At 35.0% G+C, this 19,808-nt stretch overlaps 1 protein-coding gene across 1 annotated transcript; it reads left to right on the top strand.

Moving 5' to 3' along the window:
- The first annotated feature begins 277 nt into the window (after positions 1-277).
- On the top strand, positions 278-19,424 carry LOC115957973 (E3 ubiquitin-protein ligase RFWD3-like). Its single transcript, XM_031076333.1, has 14 exons — positions 278-595; positions 1,010-1,088; positions 1,186-1,275; positions 1,369-1,413; positions 3,575-3,655; positions 4,008-4,101; positions 6,453-6,514; positions 7,394-7,504; positions 7,618-7,754; positions 7,835-7,874; positions 9,181-9,243; positions 10,801-10,994; positions 14,673-15,157; positions 19,172-19,424. Exons 1-13 carry the CDS (start codon positions 357-359, stop codon positions 15,151-15,153), a joined length of 1,716 nt encoding a protein of 571 aa, XP_030932193.1. The 5' UTR covers positions 278-356; the 3' UTR covers positions 15,154-15,157; positions 19,172-19,424.
- Positions 19,425-19,808: the final 384 nt, after the last annotated feature.

The following is a 19,808-nucleotide window of genomic DNA, read 5'->3' on the forward strand; positions in this document are numbered from 1 at the left end:
AAAACTTTAATTAAATTTAACACATTAGATCGATGGTTGAGTTTGATTTCGATCCAAAATCTATTTTTGCATTTTATCCTCAAATAATTTATTTTATATATAAAATAATAATAATAATAATAAATTATGTGGCAGCACTATGAAGGCCCAGCCCAGTACGGCACACAGATTGATCCAAGCCCAACAATCCGTCTATGCTGACGTGGCGGAAGTGGCGCCAGAGTAAAACCGGTACGTATATAGTAGCCGCGAAAACTCAACCCGACCTATTAGACCTTTCCCTTCTCTCTCTCTCTCTCTCTCTGATAGCTCTCACTCAGTCTCAGTGATCGGTTACTCGCTAGTCCACACCCACAATGTTCCGTATACCTTCCGACGCCGCCACGCCGACGCCGATGCAAATCGACGGCGGAGAAGGGCACGATCGTCAAATTACGGGAGAAGAAGCGTCCGAGGAGCAAGGCTATGGAGAGAAGGGAAAGGAAGAGAAGGAGAAGAAGAAGAAGAAGAAAGAGTTGGGTGAGAGTAACTTGGACGGGCTTTGTTGCTCTATTTGTATGGAACCCTGGGCTTCCCATGGCGATCACCAAGCCAGGTCTGGCATTTCAATTCCTTTACCTTGAGTATTTCAGTATTCTTAGCCATCTGTATATGTATATTCTTAATTCAATTATTGCTTGTGTGTAATGCAATGGTGTTATCCTTCCCTAATAGCAACTAAATTCAACTATACTTATTGGCCAATTTGAATTTAATTAGGGAACCTAAGGTACAAAACCTAAGGAACTGTATCAAATTTTTGTTGTCTTTAATGGTGGAATCATAGTTTGTTGGTAATGTTTGTGAAGCGCTTGAGTACGGTGCTGGAAGAGGTGGCATGGCATCTTTTCGTTTGTGAAACATTTTGGGTGTGAAAATTGTTGTTCTGTTCTTATTTGGATTCATAGTTTATGATATTTTGTACATTCATATTGATCAATCATTGAACAAATATGGTTAAGGATTGCAGTTGTCTTCCTTGTGGACATGTATATGGTATGTCTTGCATCATTAAATGGATTCAACAGTGCCATGGATATCCTGCAAAGGTAATTTTTTTTCTTATTAGTTGATGTGATGTACCGCTACTGAAGAGGCTTCAGTACATTCTTTTCTGCATCTTACCTATGCATTTCTTCTTTCTAGTGTCCACAATGCAATGCAAAATGTATTTCAAAGGATGTCAGAAAGCTTTTTGCGTCACCTGTGGTTGTGCATAATGAAGGTCTACAGAAGGTAATGCTCATGTATCATACATTGAAATGCCATTCTAAAAGATAGACATGGCACATGGGCACTAATATTTATTGATTCTATTGACTCATGCAGAAAATTGAATCTCTTCAAACTGAAATCAGGTCTCTCAAGAATGAGGTAATCCCCCCAATCCAAAAGAAAGTTACTTATTCAATTGCTTAGTTACATCGCTTCCTAATGTTGGCTGCTTTTTTCCTTTGCTGTTTTATCCGTATCAGACTATCATTTATTGTCTTGGTCTATCTTCATATATCCCTTATGCTTGAGTCTTACTGAGATTATGATGTGCCTACCGTTATGATGGCTATTAGCTATGACAGTAGTCAATGTGGCTAGGAATACTTTTACAAAATTTTCTGACTATTTTACATGCAAATTATAATTCTGTTGCAAAAAAATTATAGAAATTCAAGAGGCAGAGTTTCAAGGTAAGACCAGAGGGAACTTCCTTTAGTATATGAAGTACTCTCTCTCTCTCTCTCTCTCTCTCTCTCTATGTATATATATATATATATATATAAAGTCATTAAATTTCATTTAAAAGCTCAAAATAAAGTGCTACCCTAGAACATGGGATGTGTACAAAGGAAAAGCAAAGAAGAAAAAACAAAAAAGGAACAAAGAAAGAAAAAAGGGTTAACATTTGAAATAGAAATCATCTAAGAAGCCCCTGAAGGTAAGTGTGGAGAAATGTGATGGCATTTTTTGCCCATTTATATAAAGCCTTAAGAAAAGCAAGCTTTTGACGTGGCACAGGTAACTCCTTGCCCTTTTTTGATAATTTGATAGTTGGGAGAGGGAGAATTTGAACCTTGGATATCTCCATTGGAAATTGATGAGGTGTCAATCAATTGAGCCACAAGGTTCCTGGCAAACAACATGCAAACCACATACCACCCTATTAATTCCAACATACATACAACAAATTTAATGCCCCACTTGGTGATAAGCTTGCGTTACTAAGCTTGGAAAAGACAAAGGTAACCTTGCCCTTAAAAGTACATCTATTATGCTCTTTTTAAAGACAACACATGAGATATAATTTGGATTCGGAAGTAAGATATGTTTTATAGCAAAAATACTATGCCATTTACAAAGGACATAGAGAAGACTAAAGAATACAAAAGAATGAATTTATGTACAGAGAGACAACGACTCTATAAATTCAAGAATGTAACTGGTATTAGTGAATCCCCATGCTCCAGACCAATCAAATAAAAAACCACTAAACAAAGCTACCATTTGGGTTCCTATTATATCCTTATCCTTAGACAAAGACACCACATGAACTATAAAGGAACTGTCATCCAAATTTCTCCATTTTTTATTTTTCCCAATTTTCCTTTCCAAGAAGCCAACATATTAGTTACTGAATTGGGCATTACCTAAGTCAAACTGATATAGAAAGCGCAAAGAAAATTTTATTTTTATTCAATCTTATTTGATTTAAGAAGTCAACTAGTGTAATTTTATTGGTAAATTGGATTTTATTTTAAGTCTTTTTAGTAAAAAGGATATTATTATTTTTTTTTTTTTATATAAATTTTCTAGAGTCGAGAATTAGTAATTCAATAATTAGCTTTCCTAAGACCTACAAAAAAATTGGCTTTTCTAAGTCTTAGGGTTTAGTTTTAGCAGTCTATATAAGTGTGCTATTGTACTCTTGTGGAGATAAGTTTGATTGATTAGTGAAATTTCTCTTGGAATTTTTCCGAAGGTCTAGTGGTGACTCCAACTAACTCTAGATGTTGACTCCAACTAACCCTAGACAAATCTTATATTTCATACCTTGTTATTGTAAGTTGTGATATATTTCTATGATTAAGGGGAAGGGAAACATGGGGGAATTCTTGATGTACAGTGACATCTGTTTGTGTGTAATTAATGTGAGGAAGTATATTGGTCGTTCTGTTTATATGGTAACTTCAGTCTTTCTAAAACTTGCACAATTGGTCTGGAAGTTAGCTGCTCATATCTAGAGGTTAACGAGGGGATGTGAATTGGGTTTTAATTGATGGTTTATGTCACCCTAAGGGGTAGCAAAATTGGCTGCGAACACCTTATAAAACGGAGGTCACTAGTTCAAATCTTACCTTTCCTCTTCCCTTGGGGCTTAAACTTATCCAAAAAGAAGAAGAGGAAGAAGAAGAAGATGGTTTCTACGTCATCAATACTTAGGACAATATTGTTAGAAACTTTGTTGATGATTCTGTTTACTATATGCTGAACTGCTTCAGAGATGCGTTAATCTCTCACTCTCTCTCTCTTTTGGGTGCAGAGAGCTGGTTTGCTTGATGTTCAAGATAAGTTACTCGATGTACAGGATAATCTACTGAATGAATTGCACCAAGTCAAGAAGGTATAATCTATTGATGTTTGTATTTGGAACTTGACATTTCATGCCAATGTTTTAGGTTGTCATTTTGATTTCCTCTTTTCTATGGTGTTGATTTTTTTTTTTTTTTTTTTTTTTTTTTGTGGGGGGGGGGGAGGAGGGAATACTAGATCCTTCTTTCAATTTCCACAGGTCATTATTAAATGTTTTAAAATTATTTTTGAACTGAGAATACTAAATATTTTTCTGTCCAACAAAAAGAACTATAAACAAAAACTTGAGGCCCAATGACTAATAGTTTTAAAATTATTTTGTTGTGTGTTTATAGTTTTCTCTCTTTTCCCTTAAAACTTGAGGCCTGATTTTGGTTTTGTAGAAGCAAGCTGATTTGGAGAATGCAACATTAGGAGGGATGGGGAGTAAGCCCCTTGGATTCTTTTCTGCTAAGGAATCCTGGGGAGAGAATAACGGTAATCTTCATCTTCTTATTTTCATTTTTTAATATTAATTTTGATGAATAACTTTAGGAAATGAGTATTGCTTTTGTTTATTTGTTTTTCAATAGTTTGATTGGTCATCAGTGTAGGCTTGCCTAGACACCTAGGATGAATGGATACTCCATTTTTGCTCAATTACCCGTATTTGATATGTATCTTACCGATATAACACCAAATACCTCTAAGATACATACCAAGTCTTTTTTTTTTTAATTTTTTTTTAAGTGTCAATACATTTAGGATACACCCGTAATACGACTTGGATACCATTGTAACCCAACCCCCAATAGTGAGAGATAGCCCGGACTTGTAAGAATTTTTATTTATATTTTTTATATATTGGTTTTAATGTTGAACACTTATCTAGTTAGCGTTTATTTACTCTTTTGGTTCTTTTTTTTTATTCTTAACATCATTTAATGGTTATGAATTCACTTTGTTATCCATTATTACTTTTAAAGTGATATTTGCTTAACAATATATAAAAAAATATATTTAATAAGTAATTAATACATGTATCCTCGATGTAATCATACCCTAAGTTTTTAAAAAATTGTTGTATCCCCATACCAATACCCATATCGTACCCATACCTGTATCTGTACCATTCCATCTTTGCCAGACACTCAAGTGAGGAGAGGTGTTAGTTGGTACTTTACGATCCTTGAGGCAAGATGAGATTTGTTAGACACTTGCCTTTGTGCCTAACTGAGGGCCTGGCTCTGGTTGAGGTAACAGGTACTAGAAGTAAGCCCCTTACTGAAGGCTCCTTCATTAGTGTACCATTATTACACTCAATCCAGGCAATCCTTTCTCATTCAAACTGGAATGTTCTTGTCCAATGATAATCTACCCTCCTAAAACAAGGGGAAAAAGATGCATATATTACAAGAGTACCCTTTGCCTTATGAACAATAAAGGTTCTCAGTTAAAACATAAATTTTTTAAGTAAGACATTGTTTTAATTCTCTAACAACATGTTGCACATAGGCCTCAACAATAAGGTTCTTCCCTTTTAATCACATGGTTTCTTCTTTTAATTGATTATTTCCCAGATTTCATATAATATGATTATTTGGTTCATTAATAAAAAATAAACTAAGTGCCTTTTGTGACAAGTGTCCCAGGCAGTATAGGGACCTAGGGGGTACCCCTTGCCTTTCTTCTTCAAGAAAATTCAATTAAAATGGTGTGAAAGGGATGCAACCCTAGTACATGGTTAATATACAAATGAAAAGCCCAAGCAAAAAAGAATAAAAAATTAAAGTAAAAATACAATAAAGGTTATTGAAAGCTCAAGGTATCTAGGAACTCTAAAAAGTCCACATTAGAAAAAAGAATGAGAGACCCACAAATATTCTATGGAAGAGAGTCATTATTATTTTAGATTGGTGCGTTATGTGTAAACAGAATGGGGATTCGGTGGTTCATCTCTATCTTCACTGTCCTTTAGACTGAGTTGTGGACCATGGTGAACTGTTTGTTTGGAATTACATGGGTTATGTCAGCGGGTCATTGATATGTTAGCATCCTGGCATGGCAGTTTTGGTCAACATCAAAATATAGATATTTGGAAGGCAATGCCACTTTGCACAATGGGGTGTCTTTGGCGGAAACGGAATGCTAAAACCTTTGAGGGAAAGGAACAGTCTATTTTTGAGATTAGGTCTTTTTTCTTTCATACTTTGCTCAATTGAAATTTAGCTTTATGAACTTTTACATGCTTTTCTCATATATGTCATCCAGTAATTGTGTCATATATTCTATTTCCCAATCATTCACCACTCTAATGAAAAGAGGATTTCAATAAAAAGCAACCCTAATGTACTATAGATAATCTACAACACGAGCATCTTTGTCCCTACCAAATAGGAAAAGATTAGAAAATCTCTCCTAAAGAGTAGTCTTTCCCACAGGTCAAGCTATTTTAGAACCGTCACCAATGTCATGTACGATAAAATGTGAGAAGTTGTCCCATTTGTTAATATTCTTCTGCAAACCCACACCACATGTCCCCCTAAGCCAAGAACCTTGTATCTGAACTGGCACATCTTAGTGTTTTCAAAGGAGGCATCTAGGGTCCAAATCCCTCCATCCCTAACTATTTATTTATAAAAAATATGGCCCCCTCATTAAAAATCAACTCCCTCAAGTGGTGCAATACGTGAAATCTATAACCTTCCCCCAAGGGTACCCTTCACTATGTTGCATCCGATTCTTTTATCTTTTTTCCATGTTTGATCATTGTTTTGCTAATCAAACATAGCCATAATATGTAAAATCAATCAACTAAGTGGTTTATTTACTGACATATGATGATGTAGGACACCACATTGACTCAAACATTAGCAAACAGGAAATTCTTCCCTGCAGCTTTGTACTACAGGTGTGCTTGTGGCTTTTCTCTTTCTTATTTGTTAACTTACTTTCTCAAATTTTAATTACAATTGGCTGCTGCACATTACCAATCCAAGAAAAACAAATCCACTACTTGTATAACAAACTTTTACATTTTTTGTGCAACAAAATTGAGGTATAGCATTGAATTACACTTTCCATCATGATCAAATGCTCTTGAAATGGAGCCATAATCATTTGAAACTGAAATTTGTCGCGTAAAATATGATTTAAGGACAACCAATGATCTCTTGAAACTAAATTAAACCAATAAAATGTGAAAAAATTTACTAATTTGGTCCTCACTCTACTGCGCAAATTGAATTTGGTTACTTATCTATTAATTGTTTCAATTTAGTCCTTCAATTTTTAAAATCAATTCAATATCATCCTTTTTCTGGTACTAATATGTCACCCATCAAGAATGACATTGCCTTAATTTTGAAAGTGAAGGAATTAAATTGAATTTGTCAAATAATTCAGAGACCAAATTAGTAATTTAAACCTATAATATATATAATAGCCCCTGATATGCAATTTGTTATTCCATCTCATAAAATAATCTATATTTCTCTTTTTGGATGTCTAAAAAAAATTTGTCTTTGCTCTAACTGCCCAGGTCTTAAAAGAGGATGCTGTTTTGTACCATTACATATCATACAATCCTGCTGCATGCTTTACATTGTTTTGATCCTGTCCTTTGCATATCACATCTTAAAGTTTATTTGGTTTGGTTCTTTTAGTCTTGTTTGTGGATTTCAATTCCAAATGCTTTGTCAATATTTTGAATTTTTATTTGGACTATTCTCTTTGTGTGTTGACATTTTTCTTCTCTATGATTTTAATGAAGCAACTTTAATTTTGTCAGCAAGAGTTGGCTGTAGAAGGTGCAACACTTTTTGATATGGATGCTTCTTACCAAATTTTAATTCTTGCTCGAAGGATTTCTGGGATGGGTGGGACACATATGCTCAACAAAGTATATCTCTTCCTTAAACTGAGGGAGAAAATTGATTTTTGTAACACATGTATGCACCTGAGTTTCTTTGTTCGACTCTTTAGTTTAATTTGTGTGAACTCTTGTTTCCACAGATTAACTTGATCTGTCCTCATGAAAATGAAGATATACAGCTTCCTAAAAGAATAAGGGCCATTAAGGATCTACGTGTCTCCCCATGTGGTAGACTCACCCTTTTAGCTTCACTTGGGAAGAAATTATCCATTCTTAGGTAATCTTTTCATCAGCCTGGTGCTTTTATATACATATATTCTTGGAATCTAGCTAATTTGTTTTGTTTTGTTGTTTCAGCCATGGAAGCAATGAATTAGTCATCAATTATGATTTGCAGGTACAACTTCATTCTCTTTTCTCTAAATGCCAGTGCATGAAAACAGAGTGTTCATGTTCCTTTTAAAAAAAAAAAAATCATTTCTCTTATATATTTTACTAGATATTTAACTATATGGTCTTAATTATTTTACTATATAGTTGGTTTGGAATTACTATTGCCTTAAAATAATTAAGACCTTATAGTTCTTTCTAACATTTCATGAAAAGCTGTGCCAAAGGGTGCCTTGTTTAAGAGTGTATGGTTACAGAGTATCCATGAAACATCCATTCAACCACTGTTCTAATCATATACGGAGTCTAGTATCCATAGCATATATGTGATACATTCAGACCTTGCAACAGGGACTGGAATGTGGAATGCCACTTAACCTTTAATGCCGTATGAAGGGATCAGGTTTATTTAGACCCTATATACATTGCTTATGCAAAAGATAGATTGTGCTAAGGTAGTCCTAAGATGGAAGTTTGATAGTACTGCCTTCTTTTTACTAAGGAAGTCATAGTCTATTGAATGTTTATACTAAGGACAATTTTTTTGTTGTCAATGTCAGGCTTAGTTATGAAAATAACAGTCAGACTGGAGATAAAATTCTGTCAGTAACTGCAGAAAATTACTGTTCTACCACTGAGGACAAAAACACCTCCAATTTTTCAAATCTATGACTCAAATAATAAACTTAATTAACTTTAAATTCCTTTCAAGTGCAACCTTCAACATCAGGTAGACCTTCACCAAACTGGATTCACATGTGGGCCCCAAAGATGAAAATAACTGAATAGCTAAAACAGTAATTAACACAGAAACAGCAATTTGACACTTTCTTCTCACTGGCATTAACAAATTTTATATCTAACAGCAATGATTCTTTTCTAGAGGCTATTATGTTTTGCAAGTTCTGGTTGAGCAACAAAGTATTAATAAGGGATAACAGACACAGAAAGGCAAAAAAAAAAAAAAAAAAAGAGGTACAACCACAAAAATTAGGGAAGAATTAGTGGCTATCTTAATTCTTAAGGTTTGGAACTAATTGATGGTTTCCCCTTGAATGCTTTAAATATTCTTCAGGATCTCTTTTATGGTACTCTACTCTCTCTCTGGGTTTACAAATAATTAATCTAGTTCTATTGGACGTATTTTGCAACAGATTTAATAAGTGGTCTTTCTTGCAAGAATTCATTTATATTTTACAGTGTAAATAATGGTGGATACTGCATTATGCAATTATTTTCTTTCCTTTTTTTCCTATGCTGCTACACTACTTCTGCTTGGTCTGTAATTATTTATATAAACATTACATTTCCAGGACCCGGCATGGTCATGCTCATGGGATAGTAACAACCCAAGTTATATTTATGCTGGTTTACAGGTTTGACACTTAACTATGACCTTTTTTTAAAAATATATCCTTGATAATATAGTTAGCATAATTTGAAGAGTAATGACAGTTTAGAGTCCTTGGTGCTCGCTGTTGTCAAGAGAGTTAAAATCATATTGCATCTTTTTCTCCTGTTGCTGAGGATTTGTTATGAATCTCGTCTCTGTTTTGTAACAGATCAACCTGTAATCTTTTTCTTTCTTCGCTTGATATGTACTTATTTTGTATATTTAAACAAAAATGAGGGAAATTACATTAAAAATATTTATAAAAAAAAAAAAAAAAAAACCCAGAGGTTTTTCCCTTGTTTCAAATTGAACTTGAAGATTTTAATTTCATGAATTAAGACCATATGATATTCCTTCCATTGCAATTTCCCCATCCATGAGCCCATGTGACTTGTACGTAACACCAAATAAACATGTGAAGTGATGCCATTTCTGTTATGAAGTTGAAGTGGAAAAAAAAAAGAAAAGAAAACTCTAGTGCTGATCAGTGACCACCACTCTCTCCTCCCTCCCCACCTCCTCTGTCTTTCCTCTTCCCTTCCTACCCAACACTCCCTCTTCACTTCCTAATTTTTCTTCTTAAAACACCACCAGATATAACACAAATTTAGAACCAATTTCCTGAATTCATAACAAGTGTTGGACCCTTTCTTAACTGTTTCCAGGATCTTTTGTACTTGATTTTTGGATATTAATACAAATTTTTTATTATCTCTAGCTCAATCACTAGCCCCAATAGTATGAAAGCATACCAACCAAAGAACATCAAGTGCTCTAGCCTCCACCATTGGTGCCATACCCTAAGCCTAAAATGAGTGTTTTACCACTATGAAACATAGCTATTTTTGAAGGAGAGCAAAGGACCTCTTAACATTGAGCAAAAAAATAAAAGAATTCTTTACCACAAGAGAAGCCTGAGAAAGTTGGTGAAGGGTGGGACGCTTTTGAATTCAATGGTTGTAGTATTGAATGACAGTCTAAACCAGCGTATGGTGTAGTATTTCTTGGACTGTGAAAACCCATAAGCTCTCTCCTCTTTTGATAGTAATACTAATCTCTGTAGGCACTAAGGGAGGTTCCTCTTATTCAGGTTGTAGCACCTCAAAAGAAATTCTCTAATCTTCTGTGTTTCATCCATGTTGCAACTCTCTCACGAGCAAGTTGAGAATCAATGGTCAGGTCATGCAGGTGATGAAGGATTTTAATTTCTAAAACGAAATCTTTCTGGTTGTTTATTTGGATTTGATACTTCTCGGTTATTCGCATTTGAAGGATGCTTATGGATGGGGGAAATTGCAACAGTAAGGAAATTATGTAATTTTAATTGATGATATTAAAAACTCAGTCCAATTTGAAACTAGGATAACATCTCTGGGCTTTTTATGTAATTTACCCAAAAAAATAGATGTAGGCAATCCGTAATTCCGTATATTTTACTTTTCATGTTGGTTTATATTGTATAGTGCTATTATAATTTTATATGATTCAAATACTTTTGATTTGGATGAGATTGTAAAATTAACTGTAATCAATTTTGCAGAATGGTATGCTTTTGACATTTGATATGCGTCGGACCAGAAATCCTCTGCAGTGCATGATTGGATTGACCTCCCGGCCCATTCATACTATATACTCCCTCATAAACAACCCAGCTTTTGGTCAGGGTGCTCACAAACTGCTCACTGCTTCTTCCATTGGCCCATGTGTGTGGAATACTGGTTGCGCCAGAGAAAGGTTGGTCTATAAAAGCATGTCAGAATTATTTACTTGGGTCCGTGCCTGTTTTGCTAACTCATTCAGGAGGCTGCACTGCTAATTGCTTTAGTTGTGACTTAATATCTTGAATTTGAATCTTAATATATAAAATTTGTCTCCTTGTTGATGAACTTTATAAAATTTATTGCCTTTTCCAGTCATTAAGTTCAGTCCAATGATATTTTCCTTTTTGTCTTATATCCATTTTAATTTTGGTTGAGAGAGTACAACTGTATGCTTAATTATGCATAACTTTTGTTGTATCATCTTAATTATCTCATGCTGAGAAATGCATTTATTTCAAGCTACTGATTTATGTTGCTTGTTGACCCATTACTTTCAACTTGATTCCTTGTGACATGATCTAGAATCCCTTTCCCAGACATGAACTTCAGTAGTTCAGTCCATTGATTTTTTTTTTTTCTTCATCCCATATTACTTAGTGTTTCAGTTGAAGAGTCAACCTCATGTGTAACTATCCATGACTTTTGCTTGCATCTGAACTATAGCGTGCCAATGAATGCATATATCTCAAGCTACTAATAAAATGTGTACATTAAATTTATTGTATTTTAGAAGTTTACATTCTGTTATAAGAGATCTGAAGGTAGTTTGGAAATGAAACATTGTCACATAGTTATTGTATTCGTATATGCAAGGTTAGTTTTTTATTCTCATGGCGCACAAATATAAGCTTGCAAACGCATCAAGTTTCAGATAATATGCTATAACAGAATAGGACCTTATAATTGTGAGATACAATTCATGGAGGAAAGATGGTGTTGACAACATTATGATACTAGTGGGCACCTTCTCTTGAAACTTACAGAAAATCTGAACTTGTCTAAACACACATCTTAGGTTGGTGTCATCTCCCAAGAGATGGGGGCAAAGAGAAGAAAACATGTCAAACTGTAGGTAGAAAAGCTCTATATAGCTGTATGGAGAAACTAGGGAGAGCATTAAGATACTTGAAATATGTTATTTGCGTTGGACCATGTTTATGTGCTTGATTTACATCAGTAGATCAGATTTCCATGAAGAACGTAGTCTATTAGATATCCAAGTTCAGCCAATTATTGACATGCATGCACTTTCAAGCATGACGTGCATTGACATAAAAATGAATTCATACCTATGACTAAATTTTACAGAGATGTAACAATTTATAAACCTCAATACCGAAGGGAGTTTTTGTGACACCTCTTTTTTTTTGGGTAAATTACTCACACACAATGAGTTTTAAACCCAAGATCTCACCCTCCATCCCATTATTATAGGGCGAGGAAGTACCAGTTGAGCTATAGCTCTTTGGTTGAAACCACTTTCTTCATCCTGAAGTATTGCTGCTGCAGTTAGTGGATGCACTCATATGCCATCACAAAAAAGTAATAATTCCAGTCCATGTACAGAGTACAGACATATATCTGGTTTCCTAATCTTTACTTAAAAGCTGTACAGTAGATACTATGGATTGTAGTTAGTGAATGTCATCTTTGTCATTACTAGGTCAAAAGCATGTTAACATCCCTCCCTTTTTGTATGCTTGATGTACCAACTTATCCTCTTGGCAACAAAGAAAATGAAAGCAAAAAAGAAACACGTAGTATTGGGTTCCTGGTTACCACAATCGTTAACTATAGATTAAGTCACCTGCTGGCCAATTGTAGCCATCTTTAGGAGTTAATGGTCTGCATGATCTTTTCTTGTGCTTTTTATTAATTCTTTTGTCAAAGATTGACAACTTCCTCACCTACAATTGGTCTGTCTGGAAAAAAGAAGTTTTCTGATATTCGAAGATGTTCACAAACATGCAAAGTAGTTGATATCCTAAGGGGCAGCATGTTGGTTTCAAGCATTAAAGCCCAGGAAACAATCCCTTTACATCTGCATTCAGTTTCCTCAATTAATGAATTTTGAAGGAGCAGGAAAGGATTTCAATGTTCTAGGAGGAAAGGGATAGAAATATTTAAATTTCCAAAGTGAAACATCTTAATGATGTCATTAGCTTAACATTTAGCACTGCCTTGAAATCTCACTGGTTGTTGGTATTTTATATATATATATATATATATATATATATATATATATATATATTTTTTGACTTAGGGTTTGACTTCCAATCAAGAAGAACTTTTTCATTGCACCTAAAGGCAACCTCCAATTCTAAAGAAAGAGAATATGAGAAAGAGATGTATGAATTAATAATATCAAAATAGTTAAATTAAAGAACATTTTTTTGTTCACTAGGCACAGATAGAGAGAATGACTAAATGTTTCTGATTTTCTCTAACTTTTGTCATGTCAACCTGCAAGCTCTTCTTTCCCTCTCCCATCATATTTTTTTCTCTTTTTATGCTCTTTTTACGACTTTCCTCTTGTAATAGCAGAATTTTCTCATAAAATTCCATCTGAGTTTCTGCCATCTCTTCACACAGAATTTACTCCCTTTTCTGAAATACAGCTCTCTTAATTATAGGTATGGGATGGTAGAATTGTATTGAAATTTAACCTTCTTCCCAGCCAATCATATTTTTTATCCTTATCTAGATAAGTCCCTTATCCATTAGGACTTCATCTGATCAATTAGCTGCTGCCGGCAGTGATCCATTTCATTTAGATCAGTTTTCTTAAGCCATAGTCTGATGCAGAAAGGAATGGGTAGAAAATAGAAAGAATGGGGCAAACCCTAGGCTCGATCATGTAGCTTCTAATAAGAAACCTTTGTTCAAATTGCACTGCCCCAAACCATTCCGGGAGCCTTTTTTAATAGGCTTCAAGTATTACAAACAGCCACAATTACATCCCATAAAATCCTCAACAACATAAAAGACCAAATTCAAAATTAAAAAATATTAAATTAGGCTCCAAAGATTACATCAAGCCACAATTACATCCTATAAAATCTTAAACAACATTAATGACCAAATTCAAAATTCAAAAATGTGATCTGAAAAAAGAATAAATTCTTAAAATAAAATTTATTCTGCTCCCTGCACCAGAGTCTAGTAACAAATAGGGTTTAATTCCAGCACAAAGTGGGACCCAAAGTGGCTTGTTTGGATGCTGGAAAACCTCTAGCTGTGGGCTTGGAACCAGGCCCATATCTGACATATTTTTGGGCCTTTCAAGTCTCCTTTTAAAGCCCAATGCTGCCCATCCTCACCAAAGCATGGCTCCCCCTGGCTTTTCAAAAAATTTCCCTCCCCCTTTTTTTTATTAATAAAAATTATAAAGTATGTGTACATTTTACAGAGTGGCTCCCCTTGATATTTAAAAAAAAAAATTATGCAAACACTCATTTGAAGTACTATTGTCTTATTTTTTGGTGGGTGGGGTCGTGTATCCATTGTTTACTCCCCAATGGTGAGTCCAAAGGGCCCTGTCTTGGTGAGGTTCCATGTGATAAATAAAAAAGTACTAATGTCTTTTAATATATATATATAAATATATATATATATATATTATTCAGTTTTTTAGTAATATAACTTATTAAATTATGGAGCATTGAAAGCCTATGTTTTCAAAATATATAAATAAATCTTTTTTAGTAAGAGTCCGAATTTTTTTTTTTTTTTTGGGGGGGGGGGGGGGGAGAGATATTTTGCTTTAAAAGTTTAGGACATGTTCTAACATTTCTCTTATTATATATTGAAGGCCATTTCTAGTTCCTGGTTTGGAGAATCAAGGCATTTGCATGTCACTTGCTTATAGCCCCTCAAGTGATGACATTGTTGCTTCATATCGTCCTAAGATCCTAGCATCAAATGGAGCTACTAGTTCTCAATCTTCACAGTCATCCACTGCTCTTAATACTGTGGGTTCTCAAGTTCTTGTCAAAAGGGTAGCTGGTAACTTTTACAATAAATTGGGATCTACGTCTACCAATGTAAGTTATGTTCAGATGACAAAGTCTACAATTATAAACATAGAGAATTGCTACCCAATTTTTGCATATGGGGATGAAGAGACCCACGGATTGAGGTTGAGGGCATTGCCAAATCTATCTGACAGCCAGAATCTTAAACCACATCAACTTCCTATACTTGACGTGAAGTATGCACATTCCCAAGGCTCAGGTTTACTTGGTTGCATTAGTAAAGAGAAGTTGCAACTTTTCTCTCCAAAGTACATGTGAATAGGTATGTTTATCACTGAAAGTCTTTAATTTCTTCTGCAAAACTTCTTTATCTGGTTTTTCTATACAAATGGAAACAATATATCTCAGTCTTTCTGTTTTTAGATTTTAAACTATTAATATCTGATTGGTTCTGCTCAACTTTTTTGAATTAAGGCTTTGTTGAGTGTTTTCTCAAGCATGACCAACTTGGCTTACTGTTCCTCTTCCTCCTCATCTCATTTGTTTGCTCTTGAACCCCAAAACACCATTGTGAGAGGGAGCCGGATTTTGGACTTGTTGTAGTGCCTAATGAATGTCTGGATAGCAAAATTAAGAGCTGTCATTTGCAAGTGATTTGCAAATCTGATATTGAAAAGTCATATGATCATGTCAACTAGGCTTGCTTGCTATATTTATTAGGGGGAATGGGTTTTGGAAAACAGTGAAGTTGGATTCACTCTTCAAAGGAACCAGGTGTTGAGATAGGGTAATCCTTTAGTGTCCTTAATCTTTATTCTTCTCATGGGGGGTGGTTGCTTTTTAGACCTTCAAGTGGGAGATGATGCTTGTGTTACTATTCCAGTTTCTCATTTGTCAATTGTTGATGATGATACAATTTTGTTTCACGATGCTCATGCAGAGCATCTCCTTCACATTAGAGTAGTTCTACTTTGTTTTGGGTTGTGACAGGATTGAAAGTGAACTTGTTCCTGTGGGTGAGGCTCAATGATTTGGCTAGTTTCTTGTGCTGTAAAGTTGGTTAACTACCTATGAATTACTTAGGGCTGCCATTGGGTTCCTCATTCAAAGCAAAGTCTGTTTGGAATACAATCATAGAACAAGTAGAACAGAGAGTGGCTGGGTGGAATTTCCAAAGAATTACCCAGTGAAGAAGAAGATGATCTTCCGATTCCCCACAGCTCTTACCACATATAGCACCAATCAAGAACTACAATATGCCTTTTTCGAAGATTATTTGTGGTAAGAATCTTCTTTGCGTCGAAAGGGGATTTGGAAACCAAAGATTCCTAAGCGCGTGGCAGTCTTTTTGTGGACAACTGCTCATGGTCGGATCCTCACTTTGGATAATCTAATGCTTAAGGGTCGCCCCTTGGCTAATTGGTGTTGTATGTGTTGCCGTGATGGGGAGTCGGCAGACCACCTTCTTCTTCATTGTCCTGTTACTCATTCCCTATGGTCCTTTATGTTTCAGGCTTTTGGTATTCATTGGGTTATGCCAGGTTCGGTGGCAGGTTTGTTATCTTGTTGGCATCAATGGCTTGGGAAGCATAAATCGGACATTTTGGAACTTGGTTCCAGGATGCTTAATGTGGATTGTGTGGTTGGAACAAAATCGTCAATCTTTTGAGGACAAGGAGAAGACGTTGGATGAGTTAAAGGTTTTAAGCCATCGCAGTCTTTTGGAGTGGTCTCATTGTTGGGGTTTCACTAATTGTTCTTCTCTCTCTGAGTTTATGTCTTCTCTTAGCTTAGTTTCCTGATTACCCTCTTTTTGTTGTGATGTGTGCTCTTTTTCTTTCTTGTTGTTCATCATCATGAACATCTTGTACTTTTCTCTTAGTTTTTATCATTAATATTAATTTTCTGATTAACTATCAAAAAAAAAAAAAAAAGAATCCTACCTAAGGAGGTAGACCAAGATCCATCTATCTTTATTTGGACACATAAATGAAGGGATCGAAGAGATTATGGCTGATCGTGTTCACCAATAAATTACCCGAAATTGGATCTTGGTTCATTTTAGATTTTTCCTTTTAATCATAATCAAAGATGTTTTCTTGTCTCTCATTTCTTTTAAAAAGAAGAAGAACCTAGTGGATCCAACTTTCACTTTGAGTAACCTTACTGCGGTCACTCTAGTGAAGAAAGGTTGCCACTTCCCCCTCTCTAAGAATAAGGTAAGCTTACAATGCTCCTTCCTTAACCTGGGTGAGCCTTTTGACATAGGAAAAATTGGAAAATTTGTCTGTTTGCTTGTGGTGGGTTAGAGGTAGGTGAATTTGTGGATCTAAAGTTTAGAGTTGTTGTAGAAAAGGTTATTGAGTTTGTATTAGAAATTAAAAGATGGTTTGAAGAGTTGTTTGATGGTTATTTGGTAGAAGAAAGTATGCGGTAAAAGGAAGGGTTTGATTAGGGATTGTATGGAAGAAGGAAAAGAGAGGATTTTATGGTGTTCAGGGGCTATATGAACAGTACCACAAGAGAGAGAAGAAGAAAAGGAGATAAGAAAAAAGGAGAAAAGAACACGCAAAAGCCAACATGCCTCAACTCTCAAAATACTCAATAATTTTATTAATCAACTGCATCTCCTTTTTTAGAACATTGATCTCACATACACACACATATATAAGTACTATTTCTTGTCTTATTATTATTAGGACTCCTATTTTGACTAGTAAATTAAAAACCAATGAAAGACTAACTTTGACTCAAAAGAAAATAAAACCTAAGATACTTGGGATATCCTGGAAAATTATAGACTCAACTAAAGTACCAAAATACCCTTAATTTGGAGGAATCACAGAGATTACAGATTTGCCCCTGATTAAAAAACCAGCAATAACTAAGAAAATAAAAACCCAAATAAAAAATTGTTTAACTATAAAAAATTCATACCTAGACTTTTAAAACCATATGACTTTTATTTCAATTGGACTTCACACATGGACCCGATAAAATAATTCTTGAATAAGCAAATTTGCAAAGTAATAGCAAATCAATCTTCCGTCATTACCTTGGCCTTTTGGATCGTCTTCTACCCAAAGCGATATCCCCTGTTTTATGTTTCCCATTGGGTTTACCTTACCTTGTTAACAGGTTGACCCCATTGCATCAAGGAAAGTCTATCTTGTGCTATAGTTCAGCGATCTCTTTCCTACCAAGGCACTCAAACTCCCTAGTGTCCTAGATCACATTCTATGAATTGAAAGGGTAGCCTACTCATCCATCAGTTCCTCTCATAGATCAGTTCAGTTTTACGAAGCATTTAGGCACAGTTCACTTGTGTTGATCAATCAAGAGCTTTGCCGCCCCTCCTTAAGGTTACCTGTTGTATCATACATGTCTTTCATTGTTTCCCATGCTCCATTCCCCATGTATTTATCCAAAGGATGAAGAGTACATTATTCAGTCTACCAACGTATTCCACCTTGTTATGGAGAGAAGGAAAATCATCTCTAGAGAGAGGTTGATCAGGACGAAATACGGGGATGCATTAGGGCCATTGGACCATGCAGAAGGCTCAAACTAATCCTAGGTGTGGTTTTTGTGTGTGCGCACCACATGTTAATAATTACTCATAGGTATGGTTTGTGGAAGAGTGTAAGAGTAGGACGGGATAGATTTGTGACCTACATTACTCGTGGTTGGAGATGGATATAGGATAAGATTCTGGCATGATTATTGGAGTGGTGATCATGCATGAAAAGAGATGTTCCTGATCATGCATGAAAAGAGATGTTCCTGAGTTGTACTCCATCATAGTTGACAAAGTTGATAAGATTCTGACATGATACTTGGAGGAGGAAGCACATCATGGAATGTTAGATTTGTTGGCGAGTTTAATAATTGAGAGCTGGAATCAGTTGAGTATATCTTTATCATTCTATATTCCTGTACTCCTAGAGGTAGTGTTCATGATTGCTTGGAGTTGAGATTGAGAGCAATGGAAAGTTTGATGTGAAACTCTTCGTGGATCCAATGATGTAAGATTCCAATGGAAGAGTATATGGCATGTAAAGATGCCAAAGAGTTTTTTTTGTTTTTTTGTTTGTTTAGACAGACGCATTGGAAAAGATACTGAGAGGGAATAAAAGTAACTTTCTGTTAATAAAACATGATAAAAGAAAAACTCCTCTCTACCCAATCTTCACTGATGAACTAATGATTTTTGTGATAAAGATGATCTTAATGATCTATTATTTTGTACTCATTCTGATCATCTTAATGATAAAGACAACTCTATTGATGTATTATTTTGTAATCATTCATGACACTGATCATCTTAAATTTTCAGATGAATCGAAGTGCTTCCTGGCTTTCTGGTATACCTTCTGAGCACAATACACTTAATGGTGAGTACTGTCCACTTGAGTATATGATGAGTATAAGTAGGAGGAGATGGCTGTTAAATTGTAAATAGCATTATAGAAAAGGAAAGGTAGCACTATGATAGCCCGAGGGCATGTTTTGCCTAGAAGATGTGAGGTTTTAATTTGTTAGGTTGTAGACATGCCCAGTTGCTTAGATGGTGCATGCGTTACTTAAAATGTAAAAAAAAAAAAAAAAAAAAAAAAAAAAAAAAAAAGAGCTCAATGTTTCAATATGTTTTTTTAGCCATTAACAGTGTCAACTTCTTTTTAGCCTTTTTTTCTTTTTCTTTTTCCTTTCAAGTGTACATAGGAGGATCGAATTGAACACCAGACGTTTATCCACATAGGGTAAGGCATGCCATTAGGCCATTGGAAATTATCTTTTTAAACCATATTTCTGGTTCAAGTGAGATGGCCTGAATTTTTATCCTCTTCACTGAAATCCATTTACCTTATGTTTGGTTCAACTTATTTTCATGCTAAAAAGGAATATACAAGTCTTAAGAATCACATTTTTCAAGGTACAACTGTATTTTTACACAATAAATTGAATAAACTAAT

Source organism: Quercus lobata, chromosome 8 (assembly GCF_001633185.2).
Source record: "Quercus lobata isolate SW786 chromosome 8, ValleyOak3.0 Primary Assembly, whole genome shotgun sequence".
NCBI lineage: Eukaryota > Viridiplantae > Streptophyta > Magnoliopsida > Fagales > Fagaceae > Quercus > Quercus lobata.

Coding starts and splice junctions, on each gene's coding strand:
- LOC115957973 (XM_031076333.1), top strand. CDS start 357: ATGTTCCGTATACCTTCCGACGCCGCCACGCCGACGCCGATGCAAATC. Junction 7,505..7,617: donor GGACACATATGCTCAACAAA/GTATATCTCTTC, acceptor TTGTTTCCACAG/ATTAACTTGATCTGTCCTCA. Junction 7,875..9,180: donor TCATCAATTATGATTTGCAG/GTACAACTTCAT, acceptor TTACATTTCCAG/GACCCGGCATGGTCATGCTC.